This window comes from Sprattus sprattus, assembly GCF_963457725.1.
Source record: "Sprattus sprattus genome assembly, chromosome: 2".
Taxonomy (NCBI): Eukaryota; Metazoa; Chordata; class Actinopteri; order Clupeiformes; family Clupeidae; genus Sprattus; species Sprattus sprattus.
In genome coordinates, this window is record NC_137921.1 from 21,816,171 (window position 1) to 21,838,226 (window position 22,056).

Consider the following 22,056-nt stretch of genomic DNA (forward strand, 5'->3'; position numbering starts at 1 on the left):
CAACTGAAAGACTTTCGAATTATCAAGGGATGTAAATTAACGTTACAGATCTGAAATTGGTCATATATTTTTAATGCACTCTAAAGAATCACAGAATGTGATGGCTACTGATCTGAGGTCTGTTGTTGTGAGAACATTTCATAACCAGCAACACAGAACTGACATGGGCGTACACGTGAGAAAACTTATGTAAGTTCGGAATCGTCCAATAGGGGGCGTACATTTGGTAGGAAGTTGTAGACCTGCGTCGTATTTTCCTCAAGCTAGTGTCCGTCTGCCTTGGAATAAAAATAACGAGGCCATTTATCCAGATACAGTTTACAACAATTTTGGTGAAATGAAACACAATTCCAATGTTCCAGCGTTCCTTACAAAGCTTTGGACTTTGGTTGAAGATTCCGACACAAATGAATTCATCTGCTGGAGTCAGGTAAAGTCAAATGTCTCTGTAAAGGATGCTACTCTTTAGCTAATATGCTACCTAAGAGTGTGTCGGTCGATAGCAAGCTAGACACAACAGAAAGTGAGATCCTAGCTGATCCGTCAGCAACTTTGTGAGATATCGTTATCTATCTTGATATGTTGACAAACGAAATAGTTGGCTATCCTGGCACCTTTCACCTTCTTTTGTCTTGGCTGACGTATCTATGTAGCTACATAACTGAGTAGATACCGGAGGGATAACATTAGCAATGTCCTTTGAAAACTGTGAACATCCTTTTTTGCTAACTTTAGCTCTGACTTCTAACGTCAGTTTTGCCACAAACACTTGATTTTTGCACGGATGTTTGTAACAGTGTCTTGCTACGACTTTCTCGTCTTAACATTTGATGAACGTGTTGTGTAGGTGCACTTTATTAGATCCCTGAACTAGATTGTTCATAACGTTAGCTGGTGGCTTGTGTTTTGGGGGATTTAGTTAGGCATGCAACCAATTCTGCGTTGGCTAACAGCTTCTTCAGACACCAGCAGATGCTCCACTGTACTATGAAATAACACTTTAGTTGGAATGCGCCAAGTGGTGTATGTTAACTAGTTATGGTGTATTTCCATGAGTACATGTTCTACACCGTTGCTAGGTTAAGCTAGCACGCTAGTTTACTTGAGAAATACGGACAGGTCAGATGCAGAGAAGCCCCCATTTTGGCGGAAGTGCTTGTTGCTAGGGACATTTGTGTCGTTTTTATTCATCTGCAGTGAAAATATCTAACCCTGGAAATCTCCCTATTTATCTTTTTCTTGTGTTAAAGGAGGGAAATAGTTTCCTTGTTTTGGATGAACAACGGTTTGCTAAGGAAATCCTGCCCAAGTTCTTCAAGCACAACAACATGGCCAGCTTTGTACGACAGCTGAATATGTGTAAGGACCTCCTCCTCCTCCTCCTTTCAGTGCAACAGCTGTTGTCTCCTGCATGCTTGACAGTGGCACCAACTCACAGGCTCTCTCTCTTTCAGATGGCTTTCGGAAAGTGATGCACATTGACACGGGTATAGTCAAGCAAGAGCGAGATGGGCCCGTTGAATTCCAGCACCTCTACTTCAAGCATGGCCAGGACGATTTGCTTGAAAACATTAAAAGAAAGGTAGCAACCCTGTAGTTTGTCACCCAGCTTTATGTTCTGTTAACTGAGGTGTTTCCTATTCATGGGTATTTTGTGCTCTGTACTGCAGGTGTCCACAAGCAGGCCTGAGGAGAACAAAGTGAGACAGGAGGATCTGTCAAAGATTCTGTCCAGTGTTCAGAATGTGCATGGAAAACAAGACAGTCTGGATTCCAGACTTGCCACTCTGAAAAGGTATAGGTCTCCTTCCTAGCACTGTTTAAGGACATCACTGGTGTTGGCTCTTAGTAAAATAGTTGATATGTGCTCCCAATGCAAGCATTTGATGGAGTGGTAGTTTGAAATACTGTATTTACTGGAAACATATTGAGTAAATGGGTCAGGTAAATAATTTAAGTTTACTGGGGCTACTGTCCTGTCATATTACGGTGTACACACTGTATCAAAGAACAAACGACGATGCTACATTGGATTATGCTTTTTTTTCCCCATGATGAGTTATGATGAATGGTGGAAGCCAGTTTCATGTTTCTAGCTCACCTGAATAGGTGTTAAAAGTATGTAATCGAAACTATGTAAATCACCTTACATTTTGTATCTTCTATTTGATAAAAAATGTTGAATAAGTCCTTGTGTAAAGAATGAACCAATCTCAGAATACAATTCACAGTCAGTTCCATTTTTCATGGATCACATAGAGATGGACATTTCCAAGTTTTAACCATCACTGCACCATGTTGAAAGTTTGCCATCATGGCTTGATGTCATAAACACCTGCCACTGATCTGTCCCATCGTTGCAGAAGCACCACGGTTCAGCTAAAGTATAGACAGGCAGCCACATGCAGAAGTGATGCCGGAGGGCCCTCTGAGCATGATTACTCATAAGCATGTTTGCTGCTCTCTTTTGCAGGGAAAATGAGGCTCTGTGGGGAGAAATCACAGACTTGCGGCAGAAACATACCAACCAGCAGCAAGTCATTAAAGAGGTACAGTTTAACATCAAACTGATTTTCTAAGGTTCCTCTGGAAGGTCTTTTTGGAAATAAAATCAGATAATGCACAAGCCATCATGAAGTTGACATACAAAACATTAGATTGTATGTATTGGCAAGGCTTGAGGGGCCTAACTACAGCAAACTAATTTGATTCATCTCCTTAAGTTGGTGCAGTTCATCTTCACACTGGTTCAGAACAACCGCATTCTCAACTTAAAACGCAAAAGGTAAGAGATGCCTCCATTCCACACTCTTTCTTAATCCCAAGCCCCTTGATCGTAATGTAGAAACTGTTCAAGTGTGGTCTTCTGACTGGGCTGGACACTCAAGACATTTCGTCTCCCTCCTGCCCATTCCATACAGGCCTCTCCTGCTAAACAGTAATGGGAAGAAATCCAAGTTCATTCACCAGATCTATGATGAGCACGCGGACCACAGCAAAGTATGTGCACAGGTTAGAGGGGTGAAAAGAATTGGTCTGTTGTGTCGCATTCATTGTCGAGCCAGGCCACGTGGCATGCTTTGGGCTTTTTGCCAGTGATATATTTTGTCATGTTGTTACTGTAATATTCAATTCTTCATCTCTCTTTGAGATTTGAGGCAGGCTCACTTAGTGTGAATGTGAAGTCTGCCCTGTGGAAAAAGCCTATAATTGTGCGAATCCACCGTCTGAGTTGTTTGACATTGGTGGGGGACAGATTTTTTTCTACCTTTTATTTAAAATATAATTTACTAATAATTCAAGTGAAAGGGGTGTTTAAAATGGAGCCTCACAAGTATGGCTTGTAGGGGTCGGTTAATGGACTCAACGGTCTGAAGAACAGCGCGGATATATCTGAGGATGTCATCATCTGTGATGTCACCACTGAGGACTCTGAGATCGTCACAGAGTCCTCGAGAGCCCTGGACCAGATGTAAGCAAAGCGGTTCCGCCTCTTGTTTACTCAACGTTTAATCTAAACATTGTTGAGGTTGAGTCGAGGCTTTTTATGTCAACAAATGTTGCTTCTCTTCCTCAAAAGGGACTTCGAGATCATCGAGGTTACTGAGGGCAACACGGTTACGCCGGCCACCTTGACGGAGGAAGATGATCCTGCGGTGGAATCGGAAGAGCTTTGCAGAAGCATGACTGACGGCCTCTCCACCAGCAGTGCCCTGCAGCTCAACAAGCCCTGTAGCCTCAGTCAGGAGGACCCGGTGAAGATGATGGACTCCATCCTGAAGGAGAGCGGGGCCATCTCGCAGAACATCAATCTCCTGGGGAAGTAAGTGGTACATGGCCCAATGGCGCTATCTCAGGAAGCAGGGACGTGGTTGTCCTAGGCCCCATAATGAGGGCACAACTAGGGTGTAGTACGGAGCAAAATGGGGGCTGTTGACTGACTTTGAATGTGATGTAGATGATTGAATCCAATTTTTTGGTGGTGATGGCGTCCTAATGGTGAAAATCATGTTATAATAGGTGTCACTAAAAAGCAGAGGTTTACATAACTATGTTTGCATGTGATATTTCACTTCTACTGTATTCCATGCTTTCTCCCTATAGTAGTTGTAAAACGTGAATGTGGATGGCTATTGATCATTTACTGATTGTGTAGGGTGGAGCTGATGGACTACCTTGACAGCATTGACTGTAGTCTAGAGGATTTCCAGGCCATGTTGTACGGAAAGCACTTCAGCATTGAACCTGATATTCTAGAGGTGAGTCCACCCCTATTGATCTTTTAAATTAGCCCCACTCTTCCATCCAGGAACTCTGAACAATTTGGATGTAATACAATAATATGATATGGTTCGCGAAAACACAGAAATGCTAGAAGTGGAAGATGTTTCGCCATTTCAAAAATAGTTCTTCTAGAGGAAATCTGCCCTGTGTGCAGGGTTACAGTAAGACATAAGCATAATGGTGATTCCCCATCCTGCAGGCATCAGATGGCCCTAAAGGAACCATTGAGCTGTTCTCCAAAGAAGGAAAGTTAGACAGTGATAACGCAGGTACACACTTTTGTTATATACTTCAAACCAAGTTGCACATGTTGAATATTTTCAACCATTCCTAACCGTGACTCCCCTCATCCCAGCAGACAAGCAGCTGATCCAGTACACCACCTGTCCCCTGTTGGCCTTCCTGGATGGCTGCACACCCCTGACCCCCACTGACCCAGAGACCATCGCCCCCCTCACCCCTTCCATCGGCAGCCGCTCTTCGACCACATCCGCCCTCAGCACAAGCCTGCTGGACACAGACAGCCTGGTGGGGATCGGGTCTGGGACAGTCCCAGAAGACGGGCCGCCGGCCGACCTGCTTGCCGCCCCCACCGAGAGCGAAGAGATGCGGCGCAGCACGCTCATCCGCCTGGAACCACTGACAGAGGCCGAGGCCAGCGAGGAGACACTCTTCTACCTGTGCGAGCTCAACCCTGAAGGGGATGAAGTAGAGAGCACTATCCCTCTGGTCCTCTGAGCAAGCACAGCATGAAGCTGGAGGCTGAGAGCTGGGACACTTTGAAAACATCAAAAACCACATTAAAAAAAAGGATGGACCTTTTTTGTACATATTCATCAAAATGATGATCTATTTATTTCCAATGATCTTTTGGTACATACTGTCCACTGTTGATGGTTTCCGTTCGTGCTTTTTTATTATTATTAAAGATTAGATGTGTGCTTGTTTTTTTAAGTATTTTTTTTTTATTTTCCCATAGGTGACATTCCGCTATTTGCAGATGCGTTTTTTAAGGAAAAGTCTGTGTCCAGTCACTCAATACATGTGCACATGTTAACACACACATACGTACACACACATTCACAAACACATACACACACAGAAACACACTGAAGTTGTTTTGTTTTGCTGTCCTGAACGGAGTTTGCTGCAGTTATGTTGTCGTTTTACCATTGAAACATCTTGACTGTGGAAGGTATATTGCTTACAAAAATTGCAAGACAGAAAATAGGTTAAGACATGAAAGACAAAATGCTAACCTGTGCAATCATATGGCCCTTAATGTACAAAGACATGGAAAGTGCCTGCATCTCCGTCTTTTATTATCATTGTTATTATTGCTGGTATTATTGAAACAGACCTGTGTGACTGTTAGCTTTTTTTGTGAGGTTGTCACTCTAAGGCTTGGCTGTAACAATAAAGGAACTGCAACTACATTTTGGCTGCGGTCTTCGAGTGTCTTATTCAGGGCTGTCACGTTAAATGCACATCCAGCATATTATATAAGTGGTACCAACCTCATCATTTATTCATACAGAAAATGTTTTCACTCAGCCAGAAAAAAGTTTTAGTTAATCTTGACTATGTTGACTGTGAGAGGTTATAGTATATAGGACTGGGCGTTGTCTACCATATTGGTATATGACCATGTCTGTAGGGAAACCTTGTGAAGAACAATGACATCGGGCAGGGGGAGAAGGGTGGGATGTGGTCTTATGGGCTTCTCCTGTAAAGGTACTATAAACTATGCAGTGGGATTATGGTGTGTGTGGAAGGCTTTGTCCAGCAGTCAATGTGTACCGGGGGAAATCACAATGCTGGGCCCAACATAGTGAAGACTGCCAGCCATCAGCCCAACCTTGATATTAAATTAGGTTTTGCCTTAGATCTTTTCAACAAATAGGTTGATGTTAATGTTAAAAGCATTGACAGTAAAAACCATGCAACTTACTGTCACCCACATTGGTCGTTGTGTAAATGTAAAGCTAGTGTCAATTGTAGTTAAAAAAGTAAAAAGTAGTAAAAAAACACATTTTAATTGTACCAAGATTAATTTCAAGTTAGATTAGATTTAGCTTGTTTTGAACATGGAGGCCAAGTGACCAAGCTTTTGTCTTTTCAGTTTATTGAAGATAGAATACAACGCACTTAAAAAGCAAATACAACACGATTCTAGAGGAAGGAGTAGTCACGATGAGCTGACTGCAGCACTTGTATCCGCCCACTTGCAAAAACACAAGGGCACACTCAGCAGCAGAGAGGTGAGAAGCATCCTAATACTACGTAGCCCAGCACAACAGGTTAGGGAGGAATTTCAGTTCCAGTGCAAAACATTAAAGAAAGAAAAAAAATGTTTTCAATATTAAAATAAGTCATTGTTAACATACACGTATAACCTGTGCAATTTGCAAAATGGTTAGCACTATGACATCTCGGTCCACAGAACGGCCTACCAAAATGTCCCATCTTGATTTTGGTGCAAGTGATAAAATAAGCACTGCAAACCAACCGAGTCTACTCATCTATGCAGTGGTCGCTGTTACATGCTAATGCCACGTCAGAGAGGTTATTCATGCTAACTTTGAAGAAATACAACAGATTGCTCTTTATAAATGAATGGAATATTAACCAAATATTCCACAAAGAGCGGTTACATTTCTATAACTTATACTGCAAAGGTAGTTTAAGAAGGAAAAAAAATATCAATCACCCAACAGACAGACATTCCTACCTTAAAGGTGATTCCCTTATTTTGAGAGAGAATTGTTTTATCTACAACTTAATCATTTCTGCCTGAGATACTAAAATACACTGTCCTCCCGTCTCCCCAAAACCCTTTTTAGCTTCATATCAAGACTTTTACTGGAGATAACCCTCAAACTTACTTAGTCTGCACACAAACTACACATTGTTTTCCAAAAACCCTTAACTCCATATTTGACCTTATCGCTTTGATTAAAAAAGCCTCAAAAAACACACAAAAAACACCACTACACTTGATAACACATGCACTTGTTTGAAGGAGACTATGTTTGGGGTGACGGGTTAAACAGCTGCTGGGAATGAGCAAACACAATACAGTATTTACAAGTTACGGGTTGTGCCGCTTGGCTACGAACACGCAGCTGCTTATTCACAATGATGACGGGGTAAGCTTGACTGACGCGGCTCATGGGATGCTTTTGATGGGGTGGCTTTGATCAGTCAAAGTCGCGGTTGGTGAGGACCAGCGGAGCCGCTAGGGTCCACACGTACAGGGCGATACAGATCCAGCTGGACGAGATCTTCACCCACACTGATGGCCACTTGCTGGTCATGGTCGCGTACTCGGCATCAGGGCTGGGGTAGGATAGAGGGACAGGATGGTTGAGGAGACGGCTTTAAAAGGCTCATCATGATCAATGACTTCTACATTGTTGTTTGTTATTAAAGGATCAAGAAATATCTAATACTCTGCAGGTCAAAATTATGATCTAGTCAATGGAACACACAAGAAAACAAAAAACCATTGGGGTGCACATTCAAAGGAACACCCGTCAGCACAGGAATTGTAGCACCGTAGTGTTTGTCAGTCGGACACATACCTGTACCAGTTGGTGAGGGTCATCATGATGTAGAGGGAGGCCAGGAACAGCATGAAGTGGAAGAAGGAGTAGCTGTAGGTGATGCCGTCCCTCTCATTGTCCACGGCGCGGTTCACACCATCTCCCTCCTCAAAGCTCTCGGCGTGGGAAGGCCCATCCTCGATCAGGGCTGACTCATCGCTGGTCAGGGTCAGCTTGTTTACTTGGGTGTTGGAGGAGTTGCGAATGCTGTCGTGGGGCACAACACAAATGCCGGTGTTATTCAATGACAATGAAAAGATCAAAGTGAAAGGAGACTGGATTCCCAAAACTCAATGTGCTGAGACAGGCTTTGGTAGTTGGCTGAGTTTAATCAAAGTGCTGGGCTTTAAATTCCATTAAAGCTCTGGTTGTTAAGGCCACATCTCTAGAATGGGTTTATCCAAAGTCTTGGCCTACAACTGAATATTTGATCTCTGAGATTCACTGCTGAAAGTCAAATGCAGCCAAGGACTAAACTTAATCCATGTCTGTGATGGAGCTTTTTGGTATCTGACATGCTCAAGTTTTTTTAAGGATTAAGTCTAAAATAACATGGGACCAGTATGACTTTAACCAATCAGGGGCGTGTTTCTTGAAAGCCAACGATCAAACACAAACATGGTAGCTAAGTTGGGTTGTTGGAACTACTGCCTGCGACTGGTAGTTAGAGGTGTAGTTCCTGGATAGCTTGACAAAACTGACCATCAGCATGGGAACACCAGGGATTTAATGTTTAGTTTGAGAAAAAAAAAGTAGTCAATGTCAATACCCATGTTACTGGATCGTATTACCACTGAACTACTATGCGTGTGCAGGTAGCTGAATTATATAAATATTGGGACACAACCTTATACTCTTCTTACACTCATAATTCACATAATAATTAATAATAACATTATAAACATAGTTGTTGGGACTATGGAGGTAGGAACAACAGAAGTAGATCTGCGAGTAGATAGGAGTTTCAAAAAACAGTAGGTCGGAATTTCAGCCGACGATGCATTGTACCACCATGGTTCAGCAAGGACCTGTCGATATTCGAGAAACCCACCCCTGGTTGTCTTGTGACAACTGTTTGGGTTTGCCCTCACCTGGAGTACAAGACACACATCAGGAAGAGTATCAATCCCACAATGCCCTGCGCATCCCACCACTGGACCACTGGATGGTCCTGGCCAGCAGGGGTGGTGCTGTTGACGCCGATGATGCCTAGAAGGCTCGGGTTGCAATTCCTGTCTGAGAAACAGAAGGGACATCCTCATTTTCTGGTCACTAACAACAACAACAACCAATCCTCTTATTAGACTAATTTCCCTCTTGTTTAACCTTCTTTTGTAAGGCTTGGCTTAAGTCCTAATTCCTTAGGAGTGCGATAGACATCTCAATGAACAATGTCAATGCAAGCCAGGCAAGCCATCAGGCAAATTAAATGTGGAGTCCCTGTGGACAGAATGTGTTATTAAGGACAGGAGGACCTGAAAACCACAAGCACTCATCCAAAGATCCTTACCAGGCTCATTGGTCATGGCAGACCAGGTCAGGTACATGGTGTAGAGGGTGACGAGAGAGGACTGCAGCAGACCAGACCTGGGCTGGGCCTCCTACAAGGAGAACCAAAGGACACCAAATTCTTTAGAAAGTACTAATACAGCACACCATAGACATATTTTCTATCTGACTACTTTGGTGGTTAGGGTGTGTAAAGCCCTATAAATTGTTCTGTTAATATTGGCCAAGATAAGCCAGTATTGGTGTTTGTAATGGCCACTACATTTTTAATTTTAATTTTTTCAAATAAGGGAAAGCCAAAGATTGACCCTTCAACTAAATTACCAGTATTCCCATTACTGTTCAGTGAGTAAACCTCTCCCTTAAACCTTAAGAGCGAAGAAACCTGTGAAGACAAACACAGTCACACACCGGACTCGAATCGCAACCTCGGGCATGGCAGGTATGCTAGCAAGTAGGCCAAAGCCCACATATTCAAGCCAGCCAAGCAACACAAATCAACATTTTGATAAGCTTGAAAACACTTCAAATTGTGGCTGAAAATACACTATGATCAACAGAATCAATAAGGTTTATCTCAAACTCAAACAATATCATGAAATCCATTCCACTAACTTTTCGATGTGTCTTGAGGTATCTTTTTCTTCTAAAAACGCCTCTGTGGAGAATTCCACTCATTTTGCCCAGCTTTAGCAACGCTACCAACTTGATCACTTTCCCTCCCTGTGGTAATCTATTACAAAGTTATCGATTAAGCCCTTCTTTGCTCGTATTGCACGTATAACCGATGTAATCACATTCAGTTTGTGGGACATAACAGCACAGCATACAGTGCCACTTTAAAGTATGTGAACCCCTTGACCACTTAGGAGTTTTCTTTTGTTTTACCATGATTTTTCATTTTTTTCATCACCAATTTTCCATAGAAGGAATGTCAGGTTTATGTTTATCATTTGCATGTACTTTTTTTAGAGGGAATTGTTTGAGTAGCCAAAAGACTACATGAAACATGGAATTAGTCCATTTCAAAAGTAAGTGAACCCCCAGCTGAATTGGTAAAGTCAAGCAGGTAACAGATTCAGTGAAACTTATTTGGGTGCTTAATTAGTCAATTAAGCAAACCGATCATCTGAGACATCCTTAGGGAAAGGTTTGGGCAACACAGATTAAAAGAGGGAGGAAACCAACCAAACTACTGTAGTGCCAAGGTGTACCCACACAGATCAACAATGCCGAAAGGAAACGAGATATCCGAGAACATCAGGGAGAAGGTTCTGACAGCCCATCAGTCTTGGGAAAGCTATAAGACCATCTCCAAAAGATTCCAGCTCCATCCATCCATCCAAGACAAATAATTTTGAAATGGAGGGCATTCAACATGACCGCATCTCTGCCTAGAAGTGGACGCCCATCAAGACCATCACCAAGAAGCACCAGAAGAAGAATAAATCAGGTAAAAGTCAAACCACACATCACCTCTAAAGAGTTTCAGACCTCTCTGGCAGCATCTGGGGTAAATGTACATGGGTCTACAATCAGACGAAAATTGAATAGACATGACATTCATGATCGGGTTGCTAGAAGGAAGCCTCTGCTCTCAAGAAAGAACAAAACTGCCCGTTTCAACTTTGCCCGAGAGCACTTGGATAAACCAAAGGCCTTCTGGAAGTCCCTTCTTTAAACAGATGAGTCCGAGATAGAATTATTTTGTCACGATCAAAACCAACAATTTTCGTCTGATTGTAGACCCATGTACATTTACCCCAGATGCTGCCAGAGAGGTCAGAAACTCTTTAGAGGTGATGTGCGGGTTGACTTTTACCTGATTTATTCTTCTTCTGGTGCTTCTTGGTGATGGTCTTGATGGGCGTCCACTTCTAGGCAGAGATGCGGTCATGTTGAATGCCCTCCATTTCAAAATTATTTGTCTTGGATGGATGGATGGAGCTGGAATCTTTTGGAGATGGTCTTATAGCTTTCCCAAGACTGATGGGCTGTCAGTACCTTCTTCCTGATGTTCTCGGATATCTCGTTTCCTCTCGGCATTGTTGATCTGTGTGGGTACACCTTGGCACTACAGTAGTTTGGTTGGTTTCCTTTCTCTTTTAATCTGTGTTGCCCAAACCTTTCCCTAAGGATGTCTCAGATGATCGGTTTGCTCAATTGACTAATTATTCACCCAAATAAGTTTCACTGAATCTGTTACCTGCTTGACTTTATCAATTCAGCTGGGGGTTCACTTACTTTTGAAATGGACTAATTCCATGTTTCATGTAGTTTTTCAGCTTCTCAAACAATTTCCTCTAAACAAGTACATGCAAATGATAAACATAAACCTGACATTTCATCTATGGAAAATTGGTGATAAAAAAATGAAAAATCATGGTAAAACAACAGAAAACGCTTAAGTGCTCAAGGGGTTCACATACTTTCAAGTGGCACTGTACATGCTAGCAACACAAGGCAGTTCTGTTTGCCCAATCATGTTTAGCTGACCATTGCATCGCTTGCCGCTTGTGATGGCCCAATTGGTGCATTGGAGCGTATTAGCCCACAGGTAATGCATGTATATGAAGATAATAATACTTAAAAAAGTAGGCGAATTAACAGTGAGGGCTGATTTAGACATCCCTTACCCCTTCATTTCATTTCAGTTTCTTGTGTGTTTCAAAAATGTTGAATCTTAAAAAACATGTTTTCTTGTAGCTTGTATAGAATTGTATGCATTAAACTGTAGAAGTGAATACATTGAATGAAGTCATTGTGACAGAATAAGTGTAAGGTTATAACTATCAAACAACATAGTTACAACATAGTATAAAAAAAAGTTACTGTCCACTAAACCATGGCTTTGATGAGGCTTCCAGATAATTATTTAAACAACGTTATGTCCCTTCTTGACTAGCATTCTTCAATCACTATACAAAATCTTTATGTGTTACTATTAAAAACTAAATATTGGCCGATATATCATCATCAGATTTTTAAATCCTCAAATATGGAAATCGTAATTATTTATATTTATCGGTCAGGCTCTAATGGTGTTGGTTCTGTCTGGTATCAGATGGATCCCGTCCTTTGATCAACAGCTAGCCACAATAAGCCCCAAGACCTGGGGAAGCTTCCTGCAATTACCTGAATCTTGGGCAGGATGGACAGGACAGATGCTCCCACACAGAGCAGCATGTTGATGCTGATGAAGGTTTTGTTCTCAGCGCATCCATCAGTGTGGGTGTAGTACACGTAGAACATGACCACGCAGATCAGTGAAAAGACGTAGTTCAACGCAGTTGCAGAGAGAAGGGCTGTAAACGGTGAATGTGCACACATTGTAATGTTGAGCACTTTGTAAACAATCATTTCTGATATTTCTATATACTGGTGACAATATGACAATTACAGGATGTAAATAGTTTTATGAAACTGCAAAAAAAAGTTATCTGTGCATTAGAAGAGCACTTTGGATGACTGATTTATCACTTTGAAAAAGCCAGGAACACCACAGTTCTGATCTCAGATGCCAATCCTTTTTTAACAGTGCCAGAAGGCATGACCACATCTTTTAAACCACTCCAGCTGCTCTGTGACTGGGGCCTATTAGTAGCCCAGTTGGCTGGTGTCTTCTTTCTTTCTTTCTCTCCTTCATCTCATCTCTCATACCTGCATACCAGCAGCGCGAGTTCCCCTCCTCCATCTTCTCCACCCAGGACTCGTTCCAGGAGTGGGCAAAGTCGATAAGCAACACCAGCTGGATCAAGATGAAACAGAAGGCTCCGGCCATCCCCACATAGAACCAGACTGCAGACACAAAGGCAAGATCAGGAACTTTATAAATAGACACAGCGCCGGGCTATTCATTTTGTCCACGACTGGGCAGCATGTGAGCGCTGAGGACACGGTGAAGGAAACATGCAGAATTTCTCATTTTGGGCACATACATCTCCTCATGAATATATCTAAACCTCAGCTGTTCTGCACAAGCCGACTTCATCTTTAACTGTTGGCCGGTGTACAATGGTTCTCAACCAAATATGGACCGGTTAAGACAGTGCATGCAAATACCACTAGGAAAACCCTTATTCAGCAGAGTGTATGTAATTAGGAGTAGCACCACTTGATGCTTTTCATGAATAAAACCGTGAAAAAGTACAAACGTTTCTGGGGTTGATCAATTCACATGTCAATTAAGTGCTGGCTTGCCATGGAAGCACAGCTCAGATCTGCTACAAGCTTCAAGAGCATGTTTTTTTTGTACACCACTTCATCAGAAAATAGGTGTGTATCAATGGCATTACCAGTAGTAAATGGACCCTCAGGGATGAAAAATGCTCCGACGGTAATGCCGATGGCAGCGGCAAACTTGAAGAACCAAAACCTGGAGAGCATGAGCAACGTCACAACAATAAAGACCAAGGAACATCACTCACTAGCTGCTTGCCAAGTCAGCAGGTTCTAATACTATTAATTGAGCTAAGCTGTTGTGCATTTCGGGTAAACAAGATAAGCCTTTTTTTCCGCAACACAACACCTTCAACTAGTGGAATGCAGTATGATAAAGCTATATGGGAGAAACTAAAATAACTAACTTGCAGTTAATAGCTGTTCTAGTTGCACAGTCATTTAGCCTCCCAGAGCTTCATAATGTGAGCCCAAGATCCGTGTTGACATTTACCCATTGTGTAGAGCTGCGCGGGGATCCTGGCTGCTTCTGACCTTAATGGTGATGAGGGAGAAAAGCAGGAAGAACATGGCCATGCCGAAGCACACCCGGTACACTGCCTTGTAGCCAACAAGCACGTCGCAGTTCACACGACCCTCCACGCCTGGAATGGTGGTGCCCATTCCCCCTTCACAAAATCCCGGAATCTATGAAACAGAGAGGGCAAAGCCTTGTTATTAAGCGACCGCTACCATTTAGTAACCAACTGAGATGTGGTATGTTGCATAAAGCAGGTGCAACACACACCTAAATAGTCTCAGGCTACAATAATGTGGTTAGTACTCAAATTCTTTATCACTCTGCAAGATTGGAATAAACTAAAATATAACATTCAGTTTGTTTTATGTTATCAAATAAACATCAATGACAACATGGTAAAACACAACCCCCATACACAAACACTTTCCCTAGAGCCTACATGACGATGCATCTAACCATTCAGACTGACAACATCAGGCTTTTAAGGCCTGTGCTTTCTTACCTTCTTCAGCTGCCCCTCCATGCCAGGCATGAGCATGATGCAGGCCACGGCCACGCCCAACAGCATGAAGAAGGCGTAGATGAGGCGGGTTACGGTGGAGTTGTTTCCACTGGGGCAGCACCTGCACAGCAGACAGGGGGCACTGCCACACAGGCAGGGGATCTGGGGGGAGATGAAGATTGAAGAAGATGAAGGTTAGACCAAGCCACAAACAGGCTAACCAGGATTGTTTTTTGTTGGTGCAAGCCTTTAAGAAGTTTAATGTGTGCTGTACAGAAAAGCACAGCATATAATCTGAAAAGTTCTAGTAGTTAGAAAACACAATGGGTCACATACCATGTACTATGTGCTGTGGAAGTATTTTATGAGACAGAACCTTTTTACAATAAAATAGAAGTACTTCCATTTATTAAATTATGTGATTCTGTAAATGTTTAAAATTTTATATTTCCTCAATTTCATTGATCTTGATTCATTGTTTAAAGCTTTTTTTTCTCATACAGGCAAATCATGCAGTAGAAACAGCACAGGGAATTAAAATATAAGCACTGTATGTTTACGAAACCCTTTTTGTGGTTTTCAGGATAACATCTACTTATCTTTACACGTGTACACTTTTCATAAATATACACACACAGCGGCGTTTATTCACAATCGATGGCTAGTGGATACAAGACCTTTCAGAAATGAACCTGGAAGACGCATAACCATCACACTATTTCTGTGAAGCGGTCAGCTAGTTTAGATGTCACATCTCCACAAAAATAGACATCTGACGTGAGCCTCTTCAGGGAAGCTTAAGCACAAACCTGTAACTCTTTGTGACAATATGGTGTCTACAAAATATTTTCATTTCGCAAGAGGTCAGTGTTATTTACATAAAACAAATTTAGCAAGTTCATCATGTGGTTGGTGCAGACATTTGATCCCTTGTTTACAAATACAACTGACGCAATAGGACCACGAGTTGAACGGGGGTTTGCAAACTAGGTTAGCTAGATAGCAGGCAAGCACTTTGCCGATTAAATACATGTAGCTGGCTAAAGAATAGAAACGTAATCATTTAGTCAAGGGGTTATGTGATGCGACATCAACCAAATACAGAATGGCCTGATAGCTTAGCTATCTGGATAAGTTAACGTTAACACCACGTCTTCAAAATAATGTTTGACGTTTCCTTTGTAACGTTAACCGTTTGCATTAAGATTTGAATCATCCAGCAAGCTAGCGTTAAGCACTGCTGGAAAACACACAATCATGATCTATAGCTCACGTACAAATGGCGTTACATCCCGCGGAGATGACCCATGTTTCTAATGCCGATGCGGTAGAAAGACGGCTATGTATTAGGCTAACCTTTTATTGCAGCTATTCCCAGCTTATGCCAGCTATCGCCAATTGATGACTTCAACTGTATACGACCCGTCATTATTGTGTACTTTCAAATTGAAAACACTTGATACTCTATTAAGATTGCTTACAAGCTATTCAAATTAATGTCATTGACATCTACTGGTATGATGTGAGACACAAAGTCATCGACAACAGTGTTATGCTACCTAGCTAGCGTTAGCCTTCTATAGAGTGATATGACTGTAGGGATAGCTCATAATAACGATTTAGTCCTACACAACCAATAGATCATCCTATGACGCAGCATTAGGTAATACATGTATGCTAACTAGCTATCATTTTTGACAGGAACAGTTACTCGGTGGTATACTGAAAGATGTCTGTTAACAAAATCATCGAAATTTAGACGAGGTAAATGTTAGCAACGTTATATATATTTGTTATCGGCTGTATCCAACAACGTCCGACGTTAGCATAGCATAGTTTATGTTAGCCTGCTAAGAATTCGTATGACGATCCCACTATGAAATCTTGATATGAAATGAAGAAAAGGACAGTGCAGAAAAATAACAGTGCTAGCCTTGTAAGTTTTCATAACAAAAATCACATACCCAGCTTGCCATGGAGCAAAGCCCTAAAACGGCCCCCATGTTGATAGCGTGAATTCGGACTTCTATCTAGCGTTAAAGATGGATGCTGTTGCTTTGATACTGCTGTTTACAAGTGTGCTTCCACTTCCGTTTAATCTCAAACTATGACTCACATCCTGTAATTATTGACTGTAGATTTGCCTTTTCATCCTGATAAAGGTAAACTACCATAGACATATACATAGATCTCTCTATATATACAGCCGCGGAAAAAATTAAGAGACCACTTCAAAATTATCAGTTTCTCTGGTTTTACTATTTATTGGTATGTGTTAAAGTAAAATGTAAATTTTTGTTTTATTCTATAACCTACTGGCAACATTCCTACCAAATTTCAAATACAAATATTGTCATTTAGATCACTTATTTGCAGAAAAATGACAATTGGTCAAAATAGCAAAAAAGATGCAGTGTCTTCAGATCTCGAATAATGCAAAGAAAACAAGCTCATATTCATTTTTAAACTACACAATACTAATGCTTTAACTTAGGAAGAGTTCAGGAATCAATATTTGGTTGAATAACCTTGATTTAAAATCACAACTTCTTCTAAGTTCGTCTTCTCTGATGAGTCCAATTTCACAGTAGGTGTAGGCCTCTGCAGGTCTCCGTCTAACCATCAGACGACCATGTGTTGGGCAAAGCTGAAAATTGGACTCATCAGAGAAGACAAACTTAGAAGACCCTCCAGTCCGCTTTGGTTCAATCCTTATGGTCTTTTACAAACCTCAGCCAGGCAAAGTATAACGTTGTCCCGGAAGAAAAACTTGCTTCCTTTTGCTCTGACAATGTTCCTCAACTCTGAGAAGTGTTTTTTCCAGCAGGGCAATGCTCCATGCCACACAGCCAGGCCAGTAAAGGTGTGGATGGAGTACCACCAGATCAGGACCCTGTCATGGCCAGCCCAATTTCGAGACCTGAATCCCATAAAAAAACCTCTGAAATGTGATCAAGAGGAAGATGGATGGTCACAAGCCATGAAAAGAAGCCGAGCTGCTTGAATTCTTGCGCCAGGAGTAGCATGAAGTCACCCAACTGCAATGTGAAAGACTGGTGGAGAGCATGCCAAGACACATGAAAGTTGTGATTTTAAATCAAGGTTATTCCACCAAATATTGATTTCTGAACTCTTCCTAAGTTAAAGCATTAGTATTGTGTAGTTTAAAAATGAATATGAGCTTGTTTTCTTTGCATTATTCAAGATCTGAAGACACTGCATCTTTTTTGCTATTTTGACCAATTGTCATTTTTCTGCAAATAAATGATCTAAATGACAATATTTTTATTTGAAATTTGGTAGGAATGTTGCCAGTAGGTTATAGAATAAAACAAAAATGTACATTTTACTTTAACACATACCAATAAATAGTAAAACCAGAGAAACTGATAATTTTGAAGTGGTCTCTTATTTTTTTCCGCGGCTGTATATGTAAACTACGATCAAAAACATATATCAGAGATGTAACTATTTCAACTCTCCTTGGAAAACCTACATAGGCATACGTGGCCTGAATATACTAGTTGAGCTCTTAAACATGGAAAGGGGCTCCAATAATGTGCATCAATTGTGAATTGAATTTGGTTCTCCAGTGAGACAAAATAGGCCTACTGTAAATATCAGAATGCTATTGAGAAACGACTTAGCTTCTAAAGAGTAGTGGTTTAGTTCACTGTGTGTGTGTATAGGCTACTCACCATGTGTGTGTCTATGTGAAGACAGAGAAAGAGCACACACACAGACACATGCACACTGACACATTTGATTGTCTTTGTATGATGAGAGATTACGTGGCAACACAAAGGGAGTTTTGTCATGCCAATAAAGCTAATTTGAATTTAACTGAATTGAATTAAATAGATTTTAACTGAGAGAGAAAGAGAGTTCATGTTTGTGTGGCGATAAAGACACACATCGATGCGAGAGACCCACAGACCCCCCCCCCCCCCCGAGCACCCTTCGTTCCTGCTTTAAGTTAAAAAAAAAAAGTGCACATAGGTAAAAACAATATGTTTTTCTTGTAGGCAATTTTATTTCAAATAATTAGCTGAACGTTACATGGGCCTTTTGATGACACTGGAAGCTTGTGCGACTCAAGTTTAGCCTATTGAAGGAAGTGAGTGAACTTAAGAGGCTGCAGGTCGCTCTTTCGTGCCGTAGGCTATAAATACAACAGATGCCAAAAGCCAAACAATCATGCATCTGACCAGACAGGAAACTGCACTGTATAGCCAAAGCCTTTACCCTGTGTTACCTATAGAGTAATTGGTCTGAAGTGTGTTTGTGTGAGTGTTTGTGTGTGTGTGTGTGTGTGTGTGTGTGTGTGTGTGTGTGTGTGTGTGTGTGTGTGTGTGTGTGTGTGTGTGTGTGTGTGTGTGTTATATGCTTAGCAGATGGAAAATACATTGTTTTTCAGTCTTGTAGTCTTATAGTGTTGCTTATCTGTTTATAGCCTAAGACTTACTGTCACCTTAGCTGTCAGGAGTAATCTCTAATGAGAGTATCACATTTCATCTGTGATTTAGCTGAGGTCCGCAGTGCTACTCCAGAGAGATCAAAAATGTGTCTATGCCAAGTATCTTTTAAACATCTCATCCATGATCACTTTTTTAACTATGAGTTGAGTGACTGAACATTTAGGCTTTTAGGCTTACATGTTAGAACAGGTGATTTCGGGCACAGTCTAAATAGAGATCAGAGTATCTAAGAGAGCAAACAAATCTGACATTCAGTGTTTATTCCATTATCAGACTGGGTTTAACAATTGCAGGCCCTATAGGCTGTATAATTGGAATGGACTTGTCTCTTACTTATTGAGTGCTTGCTCCCTACCCTATTTCATCAACATAACACAGTGAAATAAAGCCATTTGTGAGATGATCAAGGCGACCTCCAGTTGTCCTGCATGCATAACCTGCCACAGTTGGCTTGTGACAATAAGGGGCTTCCAATTTGGTGGGACAGCAGGAGCAACAACAAACAGAAGGTAGAAATGATCAGGCTAATTGTCTGCACACAGGATCCCTGAACAATATATGTGGACACCTCATTTGATAATTTTGTCTGGCTTGGGCATTCAGCAGCTGGTGCTTGTATATTGTGCTGTGTGACAGTGTGATAAAGGATGGATGCATGTTAATTTATGATTATGATGAATGACAGTTTCTCTGGCCGTTGCTGTAGCCTTGCTAAAAGCACATATCATCCAAAGGACACAATATGAATAGGCACTCATTGTATCAAAAGGTGTAAATGTTGCCAATGGTTAAAAGAAGATGTTTGGAACAGGTTATGGCATGTTGTTCATTGGGCGAATAAACAAGCCGAACTTCATCAAAACATGATGAATCAAAATGGGATCATCAAAATGAACCACTCTGTTGGAAATGTTTTAAGTTCCTAAGAGATAAAAATGAGCATAAGGCAGGGGTTATTACTCTTCACCTCAAGTGATTTAAGGATACATCCCTTGTTTCCATGGCAGTGCTGTCACTGGGTAACTGTTCTCCAATTAAAGAGGCGTTGGCTCTGTTTATTAGGCATTGAAAAAGCATAATATTCACATTAAGCATAGCATGCTTAAGAAAAACTTTTTGAATATGAAATACCTTTAAGCCTTAGCATTTACTACCTGCGATTGAGCATCCCACACTTACAGTGCCCAGCTTACAACCCTGTGTTAACGAGCCTGTGTCTTACTTAATAAAAGGTTACTGAATCCATGACATGAGCAGTTGGACTGACTAAAAGGTCTTCCGTGTCTTTAGTGTGGGAGCAGACAGCATTAGGCGACAACAGCATGGACGCCTTGTCACCAGAAGGTCATCGGCAGGAGAGGGCTAATTATAGCACTATTGTCAGGGAGAGGCACGCTCACAGGGTAATGAGTGGAGAAGATTCCACGATCACATTTCCTTAATTGAGGCACATCTGTTGAGCCGTCAGATCTCCCCACCCCGCCCTCCAATTGGAAGGGCAGCGGATGGGAAAAAGACGAGGACAAAAATAGTAATGTCAACAAGATGATCAAGGCTCATTAATGGTGTCTGTTCTGTCCCCGTGGATACACTTCTGAAGTTTCTGGCCATGCGGACATTGTGAAGGGTATTCATCTAGGTCATTATTATATTACTGTGAAACGCCATTTAATTCATTGTTGGTTGCAGTCATATTAAAGCTAGGCAAAGAGAAATGAAGTCTATCACACAAGATAGCTCTAACAAATTGTCATATTTAGTCTATTGTAAAAAAAACTTTTAAAAATGCATTTCTGAAACCTATGCTTTTTTATGTATTTTTACAGTTCTTTTAATAAATTAACAGAGATTTGTGCGACTCATTACATATAGTTCTCATTTCACTAAACTGATAAGACTGTGCACCAGTGGCTTCCGATTTAAATTAAGGTCCCCTTATACAACCTAGATGGCACTGATTGTACTAATGAGACTCAAGGAAGATTAGGAACACTCTAGCCTAATTCACACAAGCCACCTTATGTATCACGATTGGACAGAGGCAGGTCATGACACAGGACATGTGTGTTTAATTACCACCACTTTGATGAACCTGAATCTTCTAATTACTAGAGTGAGAGGAAGGGGGGGAACAGGACCCTCCAGTCTTGTTCCTCCAAGTCCTCTAATTTACAACTTTAATTTTGTTCTCCTGTGAGAAATAATACTGCAAATGCCTCTTAACGCCACTGAGGACCAATTTTACACCAGAGTGGATCTTAAGGTGGTGTAAAAGTTTCATTACATTTTAAAATATGCTCCTGCTTTACCTTACTGATTAAATTAGATCTGCAATATCAGCAGATTAGAAGTTGTATGGCTCTTCTGGATTGTTGTTGCTATATTCAAATTTTAGGCCTACATTGCCATTCTACATTTTGACACACTATGTCAGAGTGAATACTGTCAGCGAAGTGCTCAGTGCTATCTTAAGCAATGCATGCATATTTGAAAACACTATTACACCTTTGCAAATTAATTTTCACCGTGGCTGTCTAGTGTCTACACACGCACTGCATAATTAAGCATTGCTCCCGCAGCCCTGCCGCACGTTTTATTTTAGGCTGCGCAATTTAAGGCAGGTGATGTCATCTCCCTTGACTTTGAATCATGTTAGCATAATGCGCATCATCCATCACCACACCTGAGCTTATGTGGGGCCACTGCTGATAAGACTGTCGTCTTGACCAGGGGTGTCATAATGAGCTGGCCATAGAATAGATTCAACGGAAGATTTTTATGGCAGGTTTCACTTCCACAAAAAATACTATAACTCATGCTCAGTTGCCAATTCACAATAACGGCTCATAAGAGGGGGGGTATAAAGCCAACAGCTTTGAGCTACATATTTTTGGGTTACAATAATTTACAACTAAAAATGTCTTGTTGAGCATGTTATCGCTGATCTCTACTGCAACAGTCAGTCAATCTGTACTGCAA

The 22,056-nt window shown here is 41.4% G+C and overlaps 2 protein-coding genes across 4 annotated transcripts; one reads left to right on the top strand and one right to left on the bottom strand.

Moving 5' to 3' along the window:
- Nucleotides 1-239: 239 nt before the first annotated feature.
- Nucleotides 240-5,660, top strand: hsf2 (heat shock transcription factor 2). Of its 3 annotated transcripts, none has more exons than XM_080860737.1 (12): nucleotides 240-430; nucleotides 1,251-1,359; nucleotides 1,455-1,582; nucleotides 1,671-1,795; nucleotides 2,474-2,549; nucleotides 2,724-2,785; nucleotides 2,922-3,012; nucleotides 3,348-3,472; nucleotides 3,581-3,823; nucleotides 4,157-4,259; nucleotides 4,484-4,553; nucleotides 4,640-5,660. In XM_080860737.1, exons 1-12 carry the CDS (start codon nucleotides 338-340, stop codon nucleotides 5,020-5,022), a joined length of 1,608 nt encoding a protein of 535 aa, XP_080716863.1. In that variant the 5' UTR covers nucleotides 240-337; the 3' UTR covers nucleotides 5,023-5,660. The 3 variants fall into 3 exon arrangements, with proteins under 3 accessions (XP_080716863.1, XP_080716864.1, XP_080716865.1); XM_080860738.1 differs by having other exon boundaries at nucleotides 4,643-5,660; XM_080860739.1 differs by having other exon boundaries at nucleotides 2,922-3,000.
- Nucleotides 5,661-6,388: 728 nt separating this feature from the next.
- Nucleotides 6,389-16,697, bottom strand: serinc1 (serine incorporator 1). Its single transcript, XM_080833330.1, has 10 exons — nucleotides 16,564-16,697; nucleotides 14,600-14,761; nucleotides 14,071-14,264; nucleotides 13,694-13,773; nucleotides 13,059-13,196; nucleotides 12,534-12,703; nucleotides 9,400-9,490; nucleotides 8,981-9,125; nucleotides 7,869-8,096; nucleotides 6,389-7,623 (listed from the first exon to the last, which is right to left on the bottom strand). Exons 1-10 carry the CDS (start codon nucleotides 16,600-16,602, stop codon nucleotides 7,485-7,487), a joined length of 1,386 nt encoding a protein of 461 aa, XP_080689456.1. The 5' UTR covers nucleotides 16,603-16,697; the 3' UTR covers nucleotides 6,389-7,484.
- Between the last annotated feature and the right edge of the window lie 5,359 nt (nucleotides 16,698-22,056).

Bases quoted from the DNA above. Each gene is read 5' to 3' on its own strand.
- hsf2 (XM_080860737.1), top strand. From the start codon at position 338: ATGAAACACAATTCCAATGTTCCAGCGTTCCTTACAAAGCTTTGGACT. The intron at 3,824-4,156 runs GTAAGTGGTACA...CTGATTGTGTAG, and splicing joins AACATCAATCTCCTGGGGAA to GGTGGAGCTGATGGACTACC. The intron at 4,554-4,639 runs GTACACACTTTT...CCCTCATCCCAG, and splicing joins GTTAGACAGTGATAACGCAG to CAGACAAGCAGCTGATCCAG.
- serinc1 (XM_080833330.1), bottom strand. From the start codon at position 16,602: ATGGGGGCCGTTTTAGGGCTTTGCTCCATGGCAAGCTGG. The intron at 13,774-14,070 runs GTAAATGTCAAC...CATGCTCTCCAG, and splicing joins CGCGCAGCTCTACACAATGG to GTTTTGGTTCTTCAAGTTTG. The intron at 8,097-8,980 runs GTGAGGGCAAAC...GCCCCACGACAG, and splicing joins ATGTGTGTCTTGTACTCCAG to CATTCGCAACTCCTCCAACA.